General features: G+C 39.1%; 1 protein-coding gene across 1 annotated transcript in view; it reads right to left on the reverse strand.

Annotated features, from left to right (window-relative positions):
• The window catches only part of LOC120574178 (meiosis inhibitor protein 1), a 58,134-nt gene that overhangs the window by 21,794 nt on the left and 23,331 nt on the right, over positions 1–13,009 (reverse strand). Inside the window, exons 17-23 of the mRNA XM_039824383.1 lie at positions 12,358–12,418; positions 10,089–10,186; positions 5,041–5,221; positions 3,810–3,960; positions 2,663–2,848; positions 2,339–2,461; positions 1,395–1,584 (exon numbers count right to left, since the gene is read on the reverse strand). Of these exons, the coding sequence (XP_039680317.1) occupies positions 1,395–1,584; positions 2,339–2,461; positions 2,663–2,848; positions 3,810–3,960; positions 5,041–5,221; positions 10,089–10,186; positions 12,358–12,418 (990 nt within the window). The remainder of the gene's footprint in view (positions 1–1,394; positions 1,585–2,338; positions 2,462–2,662; positions 2,849–3,809; positions 3,961–5,040; positions 5,222–10,088; positions 10,187–12,357; positions 12,419–13,009) is intronic.

Below are 13,009 nucleotides of genomic sequence, written 5' to 3' on the forward strand. Positions count from 1 at the left end.
ATTGGTATCTTAGGTATAAAAAGGTTTGGACAATGAACACTACAGTATGTATTTCCAATATCCATAGTGATCTTGCGAGTTAAGGTGTAAATTGTTTTTCTTGTAATGTCTTGGTCTCATCAAATTTCTGTTTTGAGTTCTGTTCTGCTTGTGAGGTACACTTTGTAATAGGAATATGAAAAACACCTTTTCAGTTAGTATAGCCCAGGTGTGGCTGCTGCTGCTGCTGGCTTTTTATAAAGCTAGAAAAAATACTTTCATGGTGCATTTATTCTATTACATCTCACAGTGTAGGAGTCCACTGGGTAAACCTGTGAGTGTATGTATACTGTATGTGTGAGTGCGTGTGTGTGTGTGTATGTGTGTTGTGTATGAGAGAAGAGACAATTTAATTAAAAGCTGTCATTTGCTATACAAAGTTTTAATATGTTTCAACTAAGGCAAAAAACAAAACACTGTCTGCCGATTCGATTCGGGAAACATCCTCAGAGCTAGAACCGGCAATCAAATTATATTTATCTTTTTTTTTTTTTGAGTAAAATTCTCATCATACACTCGACAGCCATTTTAATTTCAGAGCTCGCCTCCCTACGTACACATGATCCACAAGTTCCTTCCCGAGGCTATTTTGCAGAGGCACCGTACCTGCGTCCGGCGCCTAGCGCCGCCCAAGGCGTTGTGATTGGTTTAAAGAAATGCCAATAAACCAGAGCACGTTTTTCTCCCATCCCGGAATGTTGTGTGGACTCACCAGACCCTCCTCCGCAGCGCTGTGGAGATAGATATTATGGCCCCAAAAAGAGGTTACCTCGTAAAGCGGTATCACTTTGAGCAGTGTGATTTAAATGAGAAACAATAGGTCTGTGGGATTATGCATTTATGTGTGCATGCATTGGTAATAAGGTATTTGATTCTACACAGATGTGATGGGCTCCAACAATAGAGAGGGTGTGGTTTGCAGTGTATACCCAAAGAGCGCTCCGTTGTCAATGTTGGGATCACGGATAATAATATATTAAAAACTCCCTGATTAAGGCACATTCATTTCAAAAGGAAGAATCCATCACTGCACTGTGGGTGCATGAAGCCTTCATAAATGTGTTTTGCTGTGGGGTTCATTTCTACATTTCCTATTAATTGTTAGTAGACATGTAAATCAAACCCGCTGTTCCAATTTTAATCTCTCCATGAAGCTCTCCTGATAAAAAAAACTTTGTTGGACTTATTTATATATAGTTGCATTGAACTCTAAACAGATTTTTGCCTAAAAAGAGCTTTTCATTGAGGATAGGCAAATCTATAGTGCTTGCATACATATATACATATATATATATATATATATATATATATATATATATATATATACTCTGTTTCTGTGCATTTATGTCTCTTACCCTGTGCAGTGGGTCCCTGTCCAAGCCCATGGCCCATGCTCTCCACACTGAGTCTCTGTAATGCCTGCAGCAGAGCTGGTCTAAGATTGGCACACAAGTCAGCCTCATACTCTCTTTGAACACGCAAAAGAACTTCCAGCACCCACATGGCTTGCCCTGCCAGGGTGGCCTCCCTGGTGCAAACCATGTCCTGTAGTCATACAGACAGACAGTCAAACAGAAAGACAGACACAAACGTTAAGTCCAGACACAGCAAGCAAAAACATTGTTTTTTTCATTTACTGGTCAATTTCGGGCTATTTTGTTCCATGACATGTCTTCTTTCAAAATAGTTTTCTCAAAATGGTCATACACCAAACTTTCTAGTTTCATACCTATCTATATTCTGAAGGTTTGCACAGAGGATTTTTCATTCATAGCCTGATTTATGTAACCTTTTATACCTACAAATGTGCCACAAATGGATTTCTTTGTGGCTGTTGACAGTGTTTTCTGATTTATGGAGATTAAAAGATTACCTCTGTACAAAAAAAACCTTTGACTCTAATACATTATGCCAACAAAATGCAAGAATAATTTTGAACCTGGATGTATCCAATTTTCAGATTTCTGTTCTGGAAATTACTATATAAAATAATAATAATCATTGGATAATATCTCATTTGCATATTTAACGTTTAGAGTTTTATGGGGATATTTATTAGTTAAATTGTTTACCCTATTCACTTGTAGTGCCTTAATCTTAAAACTTAAATTGATTTAGAGTAGCTTTGTGCATCAGTATTGTCCTAACTCAGTAAAGCCAACCAGGTACTAAATGCAGGTTAAAGACAAATGTGTTTTCCAGGGTTAGGGTTTGAAACACTCAGGCAGCATTTAAAATGATCTTCAATTAATGTGACCAAGTTACATCCAAGCTCCTGTTTGAGGTCTCTGGTTCTCACCAGGAGGGTCAGTATGGCAGCTGGGTACTTCTCTATCACACTCAGTAGCTCCATAGTTGCTGTGTCTGCCTCCTGATCGTCTGCACGGCTTTCTGTCTTCTCTCCCTTCTGCTGTATGTCGGCCTGTAGCCAAGAATAAAATCCAACCACCTTTTCATCAATTTTAATTTGTGACAGTTCAAAGGGAATTACAAAACCCACTTTAACAGGCACTCTGTTAGAGTGGAATTAATTAGTAAAAATTGTTGGAGTGAAAAAAGTTGTTTCAATGAAAGCAGTTAAATTATTTACTGATGAATAGAAGTAAAACAATTGTCTCCTTACACTCGTCTTCTCTGCGTCTGTGTGATGTGCTTGCTTGCTCAACCAAAGTTCCAAGACTACGGGCCCAAATTTTTCTGCTAGATCCGGATATCGCCAGATAAAGTGGAGGAGTGCAGGATGGTGAATGTAGAGGGAAGAGAAGCTTTGGCAGGAGGAGAGTGCCTTGCTGATGCAGTTTAAAGGAGCCTTGAGTAGGTTGGTAAAAATAAAAAGATTGTAAAAGCCAAAGCACTTTCTTTGAGATGAGCATACTTTCTTTCTTTTCTTTCTTTATTTTGGATAGCCCCTTGAGATGTACCCATAGACTGTACCATCTCATTTTCAAGGGGGTCCTTTCAATCACTATTAGAAAATAACAGCCAGAGCCACACATGCTCAAAACATGACATTACACAATAACACATATAAAAAGAAAAACATCACACAAAAAAACCCGCAAGTTCAAAAGTTAGCACTTTTGAAAAAGAATTCTTTACAACCAAAATGTAAGACTGCTTTTAAAACCCTACTGAGGCCTAGCAGTCTCCTGTAATACATTTCTTATACATATTCATAGTCAACATGAAGTACATGCTATTAGGTATTATGTAATGTTCTTTGAACTAAGTAGAAATACATTATTTTGAGGAAATGTTGTGTTCTGTGGCTTTAGAAAAAAAAATGGTGAGCTATAATTAATATTCTTTGCTGCTGAGTCACGTACATCATATATGGATTATGCATCAAGAGATGAAAACGAGCTGTCAAGCTTTGTTTTGGAGTATACTGTGGCCTCCACATTAATGGTTTCCATATTAAACCATACAGAACTCTAGTTCCAGTACATGCTGTTCTCTTTCTCTGCGCACAGGAAAAACAACATGTTGAACACTTTCGTCTTGGTGAAAGCTTGTTTTTCCTTTACATTGTTAAATTGACTTGAACAGAAAATAACATTATTTATTTAAAACTGAGGCAGACTACTTGCCTCAGCTGTCAAAGTGTATTTTTGTAAGCACTGCAAAAGGGTAAAAGGTAAAACTGTTAAGCATAAAGCACAATTTAAACTTTTCTTAAATATATACTTTAATGCTGTTTATCTACTGTACTACTTTTGTAAGTTACAGAGTGTGTTCTGATTTCTGTGCAGTGAACTGATCAAAGTTACCCCGTCGAGGTTGGGGCTCTTGTCCTGTGTCACTGCCAGCAGGTAGAGGGCAGAGCGGAGCACAGAGCGAGGCAGCGCACAGCTGCCCTGCGCCTGCACTGAATGCAACAACCACACCACACTGGAGAACACTGTCTGGTCTGGAAGCAGTCTGGATCACACACATACATGCACAATAATGATGATATTAATGTAAAATATTACAAGTACACATACTGTATATGTGGCCAAATATTTATGTTTAAATGTATTTAAAACCCACAGACACACATGAACTTGAATGTCAAACATGCTTCAGCAGACACATTCTGTGCGAGGGTAATAAAGTGGACAAACTCTGTGTGCAAAGCAGATAAAGTGCTCCCGGGGCATGTTGATGTCACAAACTTGCTATCTCTCTTTGTCACACAAAAACACACACAGACTGTTAGAATGTATAGCAACGCACGGACACACACGCACATTCACAGATCCCTCTCCTGAGGCCACACACACACACACAACACACACACACACACACACACACACACACACACACACACACACACACACACACACACACACACACACACACACACACACACACACACACACACAGCCCTCCCACGCTATGTAAATCTCTGGCGCAGCTCCCATTAATCTTGATGAGACCACACAGTGGTGGGGAGAGGCTTTCATCCCCTTCCCCCGGGGGGTAATGCACAACCGCGGTTCCACAGAAGGACAGATTAAACTTTCCAAAGTAGCCGACGTATCTCTGAGGTCATAAAATATGTACTTAAGAACACCCTCGATGGGCTGCAGTAGTGCTGCTGGGGCAGGGAGAAAGCTATATACAAAACCAGCTGGTTTCTTGATAGAGCCAAGTAATATGTTGATATGTCTCTGATACTGTGGATTCTAGGGATATCACGAGACCTGGTACTTCCGTACCAAGTCGGTACCAAAATGCACTTGCAAGATTCCACCGCAGTCGAAGGAAAACAACTAATCAGAGCTGAGGAATCTCTAACGCAGTGTCAATGACTGCTCGTGAATTGCGGTCAAACTGGCAAACTAGGCGCTGATCAAATACAAATCAATATTCTGTTACTGCATTGCCTATTTCTCGCCTCACATGTTTTCAGAAACATATTTTAGTGTACTTTTTTTAGGACAAAGCATCGCCAACCGGCTAAAGCAAAGTTTTCTGTTGCTTGGCCAGTCCAACTGTGTGCATGCACTGTATTACCTGTCTCCTTGCTGCAGGGCAAGGTGTAGAATAATCACCAGACAGTACTGGATGGCCCTTGGTCCTTTATATTCACAAAGCTGGATTCCCGGGGCCTCACGCAGTAGTGAGGGCCAGTCTGACAGACGGCAACACAGAAAGGGAAGGTTGTATAGCAGAAGATTCTCCACCTCCTCAACATCTGGGGGGATAAGCAAGGAAAATGACACAGAAACATAAAGGAAAAGAGGTCAATAATCAATGCTAGAAACAGGAGAAGTTATAAAGGGGGAAACAAGAGAAGAAAGAAAAAAGATATGGATGAAGGTAAGGCAAGTTTATTTGTATAGCCAAATTCATACACAAGGCAACTCCAAGTGCTTTACAGATGCATAGAAACACACTGTAAACATAAACAATAAAAGAAAATTCAAGAAATAAAGCACAATTACAACAAGTCAAGTTCAAATGTGGAAACATAATAAAAATTACATTAAAATCAGGGATTTTGTTCCACAGGTGAGGAGCATAATAACTAAATGCCGCTTCACATTGTTTGGTCCCACGGGGGGGGGGGGTTCTGGATGCTTGATAGGGAACCAACTAATCCAGCATGTATTTTGGTCCATGACCATTCAATGCTTTATAGACCAATAATACAATTTTAAAATCAATCCTATAACTCCAGTGTAGGGAGTTAAGGACCAGTGTAATATGGTCCAATTTCCTGGTGTTTGTAAGGACTCTGGCAGCAGCATTCTGGATCAGCTGCCTGATTAATTTTTGGTTTAGACCTGTAAAGACACTAACGTACTGAAAACAAACGCATGAACAAGTTTTTCTGTGTCTTTTTAGACAGAAAACCCTTAATTCTAGGTATATTTTTTATAGGCAGATTTAATAGCTTTTAAGTGGTTGTTATAATTCAGGTCAGAGTCAATAATTATACCCATATTTCTGGTGTGATTTGTAGCTTTTAATGACATGGAGTTAAGCTCTGACATTTTACCTTTTATTTTTGGGGCCAAAAACAATCACTTCTGTTTTATCTGCATTAAGCTAGAGAAGATTCTGGCACATCCACTTGGGCTAGGGGCAGCATGTAAATATTGAACAGAAGCGGTCCTAGAATGGACCCTTGAGGAACCTCGCATGTAATCTTTGTTAGCTCAACTTATAATTTCCAATTTAGACAAAATAGTCCTATCACGTAGGTAATACAACTTGTAGGAAAAAGTAGAGAGCTGGATGGAATAAAGTAAAACACAGCAGGAGAGGCCCTGAGGGCTCATTTACAAAGGAACATTACTCGCCAATTTTGTGTTTACGACAATATTACAGTAAGCCAAAGTGGAGGTTTCTGAAAAAAATATCTGAGGGTGAAAATGAGTAGAGTTAAACTGATTTCACATTTTTCCAATAATCTATTTTATATTTAAAAATAAATCCAATACCCATGGATGTCATGCATGCTTAAATCATTTTTGATAACATTCTCTGAAAATGTGATATGGCAAAGTTAAAGAACGTATTTTTCATAAATGAGGTCCCTAAAGAAAAGGATGACAAGATGAAAAAGGCATTTGGAATGATGGGTGTAGTATGAAAGGGAACAGTAAGAAATAAAATGAAAGGGAGAGGTGGGTGAAGACAAAAGACAGCAGGACCAGTGTGAGGTAGTGCTGAGGGGGGCTTCCAACTCTTCAGTGACTGGATGACTGGGACATGGGACAAAAGAAAATGAGACATGTAAAGAAACAATACTGTATAAAATGTTAAGAAAGAAAAAAAGACAGAGAAGAGACAACGGGGAGGGAAGATGTGAAGCACAGCAGGGAATTCATAATTTTATCTGACACAGCTAAAAGACCAGGACTATCTGCACTGAGACGTTGCCTCCATCTCTGGGTGGTCTTTAGGGAACTGGAGGGAGAGAGAGAGAGAGAGAGAGAGAGAGAGAGAGAGGTGAGGAAAATGAGACAGCCTGAAAGAACTGAAAGAGAACAACACAGAAAGAGAAAGGGAAACCATTAAAACATGGCACTGAATTGAGAAAATGGCGCTGTGCAATGCAGCCTCCTGCAGGTCTGGAGAAAAAGAGGTCATTTTAACCTTTAATTGAAGCGTGAGGGAGGACAGGGACAACATATGATGGAATTCGCAAGAAAGCAGGGGCAGAGCAAAGAAGAGAATGACAAAGAAGGAACAGGGAGATGTCAGACAGGGATAGGGGTCACAGATGCATTACTCCACAGAGGCTATAAAGCCACAGCAGGGTCTGTAGGGAGAGAGACTACCAATCAGCCAGAGAGGAAAACAAAGTCAAGAAGGGAATGGGAGCTGAAGAAATGCAGAGAGAGATAAATGTAAAGAGGAACCAAATGGAGGAAGTGGGCAAGGCTGCAGACCCAGTAAGAGAGCACTGTGGTCTGGAGGGACCACTGTGGAGAAAGAGTAAGAAATAAATGGTATTGTTTAGAAAGCACAGAAAAAAAGTAGGATAAGGGCACTAGACACCAATAAAGTCACCACCTCCAGGGAACTGGGGGCAGAGAAGAGAGGCAGAGAGAAGAATACAAGGATATCTCAAAGGGAGGGCTAGGAGAGAGGAACACAGCAACGGACGGACAGATGACGAAGATAAGAAGGGAAACAACAGATGGGACACAGACAACAAACAGGCCTACAATACAAAGCAGGCTGCAGTGACATGTCACCTCCTGCTCACGTTTTGATCAGCAGAAAATAAAAGAGGACAGTGAAGAGAAGACACATTTTCAGCTATTATACAATTATCAGACAGCTATGCAAAAGTAGAAATTATTCAATTTAGAAAATCACAACAATTAATTATATCAGAGAGTTACTGAATTAACAAAACTGACTCAAAACACATAACTTATGTTCAAATCTGTTAATCAAAGTTTAAAAAAAGATAAATATCTAACACACACACACACACACACACATATATATATATATATATATAAAACATTAACTGGTAACATTCAAGACAAAGAAAAATTAGACAAGAGACTGATAATGAAACAGATACAGATAAGGGTGATGAAAGGGAGGAAGACAGCCAGAAAAAAGGACCAAACAGGAGTCTAGCTCCGCGGAAGCCATTATTCAAACACATGCACGACCGCATGCATTCACACACACACACACACACGCACGCAAGTGCGCACAATTTCACTTAAGTTACTTATTTTAATATAATTTACTTCACTCCCACATAATCAGAAGCATTACCGCTTTAATTGAAGGCATTGTCTGTGTTGTCACAAAGTGCATTGACATTTAAAAAACTGAGCACCCGCTCTTTCACACAGCAACTGAGAATCAGCGAGCAAACACTGTATAGTGTTTAATTCAAGGCCATTTTCACACATTCAACACAAACATCTGGGTCCCTTCCTTTAATTCTAGCTAGAACTAGTCTTTGGTGTCTTTGCAAACACGTTTCTAAAATGGTATCATAAGCTTGCCTGTTAAATGTGTGTAAGCCAAGCTGGTTCTGAGACCCCCCTGAACAGGGTTAACTTGGCTCAAAAGAACAGGCATCTCTATTAGGAATGAGAACTAGAGATGGCCCAATACCGTTTTTTCTTCCCGATACTGATTCCGATACCTGAACTTGCGTATCGGCCGATATATTTAATTATGTTTTAACAGCTGTATACTACTATCCCTGTATAGATTTGATATGATTTCTATCTTTGTTGTCGGTCTGGTTCAGGTTAAACTCTTTGTGAAACATGAACATATACAAACAATGAACGCCACAGAACTTTCTTTTATTATGAAGTTTGACAGTCAGTTATAACGGAAAAAGAACATAAATAAACTACTTTAAGGTAGATTTTCTTTAGGGCTTTATTATGTGGTATCGGATCGGTGCATAAACTCCAGTACTTCCCGATACCAATACCAGCGTTTTAGGCAGTATCGGAGCTGAACATCTCTAATGAGAACCTTGTTTAATGTTATTGATGTTTAAAGTGAACAGAAAGGGAAAAGAGAGAGAGAGGGAGTGAGCATGAGTGGGAAAGAGAAAGAGCACATGCAACAAAGAGAAACTGTAATAACCTGAAATGTGGTTTTATCTATCTATCTATTTTTTGTGTAATATAAACTTCCTCATTTGATGAACAGTGATTTTAGAGAAATAAATATATTTCTCCATAAACTCAGTTTGATCCATTAAATAAAAAGTCAACTTAATGTAGTTGTAGAATATTACTTTGATTTATCCATTTACTAGAGCCAGGTGGCACATTCTGAGCATACCTTTAAAGTCAGTATTTCAGTAATAATACAAATCTCCAGACCGAATTATTAAATATCAATGAAATCATCAATGACAAACAGTCAATCAAGTGAAAGGGTTTCCACAGGTATCTATTAGGGCTGGGCAGTAATATGGTATACCGCGGGGTCTTAAAAATAGCAACGGTATCAGTTTCAATACCGTCATTAAAAAAAATGCACTTATATAGGAGACAAGGATTAAATATTAAATATAATTTATGTAATTATGTGTGGTTGTCATCACGTGACAGTGTGGAGGAGAAAGTAGTTTTTTTGTAAGTTGTTGTTATGTTATTATTGTTTCAGTATTAGTGTTTGGTATTCAGTTTCTGAACGGTGCACAAGCCAACAGTTTGGTGACGCCATCTGAGCCTTACGTCATGATTTTTAATTAGTCACGTTAATACCGTATACCGCGGTAAAATAGGGAGGAGGTTTGACGGTATCAAAATTTGGATACCGCCCAACCCTAGTATCTATAGGTTTTCACAGAGATTAAGATGGGCACTTTTTAAATGGACAATGAAATTAATGGTAAAACTAACTCACTGCCTAGGCCTTGTTTACACATAAACAAATGTTGCGAACAATATCAACAGTTCTGTTCTACACTTCAACAGTCAGAGATGACTAATAGCATGACATCGTTGCTTGGAAACTGACAGGAACAACAGGGTGGTTTTACTGCTGTAGCTCTGTGAGTGGTGCAGGTGTGTGTGTGTGTGTGTGTGTGTGTGTGTGTATTTGCATACCAGACTGACAGGAGCCTGAAGCTGGGTCTGACTGTGAAAGCAGACACATACTGAGTTTCTGTAGAAAACCACAGCAAGATGTATTTAGATGCGGGTGCCTGAAAGAATTAGTAAGAGGAAGAAATACAGAGTCAAAAAGAAGATACGAAGACAGTATATACGATAAAAAGGGAATAAAAGGCACCCGAGGAAAGCAGAGCACAAATCCCCCACAATGCACGCACAAAACAATGAAGAGACACAGGACAAGATGTGCCTTGACTTAGTCCGTTCAAATATGAAACACAGGCATGGTGCACGCATGGTTCAGTTTCAGAGCAGGGGGGCCTAAAGCCCACAGACTAGTCAACCACGTTTATAAGCACACTAACATATACATGCTCACGCACGTACGCAACAGACGCTCGCTTGGGGGCTGCCTGTATACACACACAAACACACTAGTGTTGTAACAATTCAAAATTTTACCATACAATTAATTGTCTCAGAAATAATTGCGATATAATACAATACAATTCAATATAATTGTCTCTTTCAGTCAAATTAAAAAAATATGTATTCATATATCACTTTTTCCAAACAAATTAAAGTTTTGAATAAATCCCAGGATACATCTTTTGGTTATATCACTGTTATTACAATGTAATGTAATGTAATGTGTATTACAACACCAAAAACAGAGCCTATGAAGTAAACCACACCTCTTTATTATCATAATTTTTTTTTCTAACTGTATCCCCCCTTGTCATTTTTGTTGCTATGAACGTGTATAGGATCCAGTGCCAACAACACACACACACACACACACACACACACACACACACACACACACACACACACACACACACACACACACACACACACACACACACACACACACACACAATGCTTTGAAGCTGCAGATCATTTGCTCTGAGAACGACATGCTGCTGAGAAGACACTGGCTTATTGGAAAAAAGCAGACGGAGTGACTCAGTGGAATTATCTATTGTTCTATAATCTGTCTCATTGTTCATTGTACCTTACTGTGCTGTTTCTGATGTTTTTAGCTTGTTTTTTAATTTCCGGTTCAGTGTGGCAGGTAGGGGTGCACGATTCAGAAAGTGTCACGATTCAATATCGATTTTTAGGCTCAAGATTCGATTAAAGATCGATTTTAGATTCAAAAACGATTCTCAGTATGTAAACGTAGTTAGTTTTCCCATATGATTGCAGTAGACATACAATTTAAAAGAAAAGAAACAATTAAATGTAGTTTGATATTACTTTATATGTCTTCATACAAAAATAAAAAACTTTTGCAACTAAAAACTGCAAAGTGCCAAGCTTTGGCCAGCTTTCAAATACATTTAATTAAAGTATAAAATAAAACTGTTAAATAAAAAGAGCTTTTCGTCTAGAGTTGGGTGGGAGTTTAGAGCATTGAAAGAGTGCGTTGGTTGACTGTTCGGTACTTTAGGTTGTTGTTCGTCCACGTCTTTAATGTTAATATCCGGGTGATGGCGTACCATGTGAGTTCTCAAGTTTGTGGTGTTTCCAAAATACTTAACTTTCGCTTTGCAAAGCCTGCATATAGCATGATTCCTATCAAGTTCCGTCTTCCCCTCGAGGTTATAAAAGCCGAAATGTGCCCTTCAATGAGGATGGAGCAGGTTGAATAATTCTTTCTGTGAAGTTTGCCATTGTTTGCGCCGACTAAACTACTTCTGTTGCACTGGTTCTTCTTTTGATTATAACAAGAGTGCCCAGGCATCAGTGTAAATTCGACGCAGCACCATCTATGGGAATGGCAAGCTAAACTCATTTCAGGACAACAGTATACGCGCCATTACAAAACAATTTTATTATTATTTTTTTTTATTCTATGAATTGATTTTGAATCGGTAGAGCTTGAATCACGATATGAATGTGACTTTTTTTTGCACACCCCTAGTGGCAAGTGTACCTTGTTTTCATTTGTGGTCTGGAATTTTCAGTTTGTTGCCTTTGTTGTGCTGTCAATAATTAATTATGTTTGTCATGGTCCTTGATGGGATTTGATGCCTGCTGCAGATCAAATTTCCTTCGGGATAATAAAGTTGAAAGTTGAAGCTGAATGTGCCCCGACAGGGAATGATAAACTCAACTTTCTGAGCCACCATGGTTTAACACGCACACACACACACACACAAACAGATACACACAGCTACACTTTTTAGACAGCAGTGCTTTGTTAATTGTTGTGGTATATACAGTATGTGTGTATGTTTGTCCTCAGGTTACACTGTACCTGTTTCCTGCACAGAGGAGCCCTTTGTGTTCCAGAGGCAGCCTGTAGAAACCAGAGGACGCTGGAGGGAAGAGGAGGTGAAGAGCAAAATAAAGGCAGGATGAGACAGTAAGAAATGAGGGAGTGGAGAAAAAATAATCGTTATATAACACTTTTCTAAACAAAAGTTACACAGTAGAAACACCGGTCATCATTGACACCCACGCATACAATATTTGAAACATACTCTGAAGGATCGGGGGGGACGCTCATCATTTGGCGACATTGTAGGTAATGGGACAGCAGTCGTTTTTTTTTTATTATATGGGAAATAAAGCTATATCGTAAAGCTGTACTTAATGTCTTGGCTAATTCAGTGGTGCAGTGAGAGAGAGCACCTCTTACTTATTAGAGGGAAGTTTTAATTCCATAAAGCTACTAACTCACTCTCTTGTGGACCTATGCCAAGGCACTGCTCAGCCACACAGCAGGACATTTCTGTTCTGCTTTGTTAACCGCTTGTAGTGTAAATATAAAGCTTAAGTTTCTTTTTAATCCCACCAAACTGGCTTGTCTGGATCCCCAAGGCAACTTGTTTTTTTTCTGTCAATAACTGAGCCTCAGCATGTGGACTGCCAGGTTTGGACAGATTGCTTAGTTTTCCCACTACAGT

Source organism: Perca fluviatilis, chromosome 15, assembly GCF_010015445.1.
Source record: "Perca fluviatilis chromosome 15, GENO_Pfluv_1.0, whole genome shotgun sequence".
NCBI classification, from domain to species: Eukaryota; Metazoa; Chordata; class Actinopteri; order Perciformes; family Percidae; genus Perca; species Perca fluviatilis.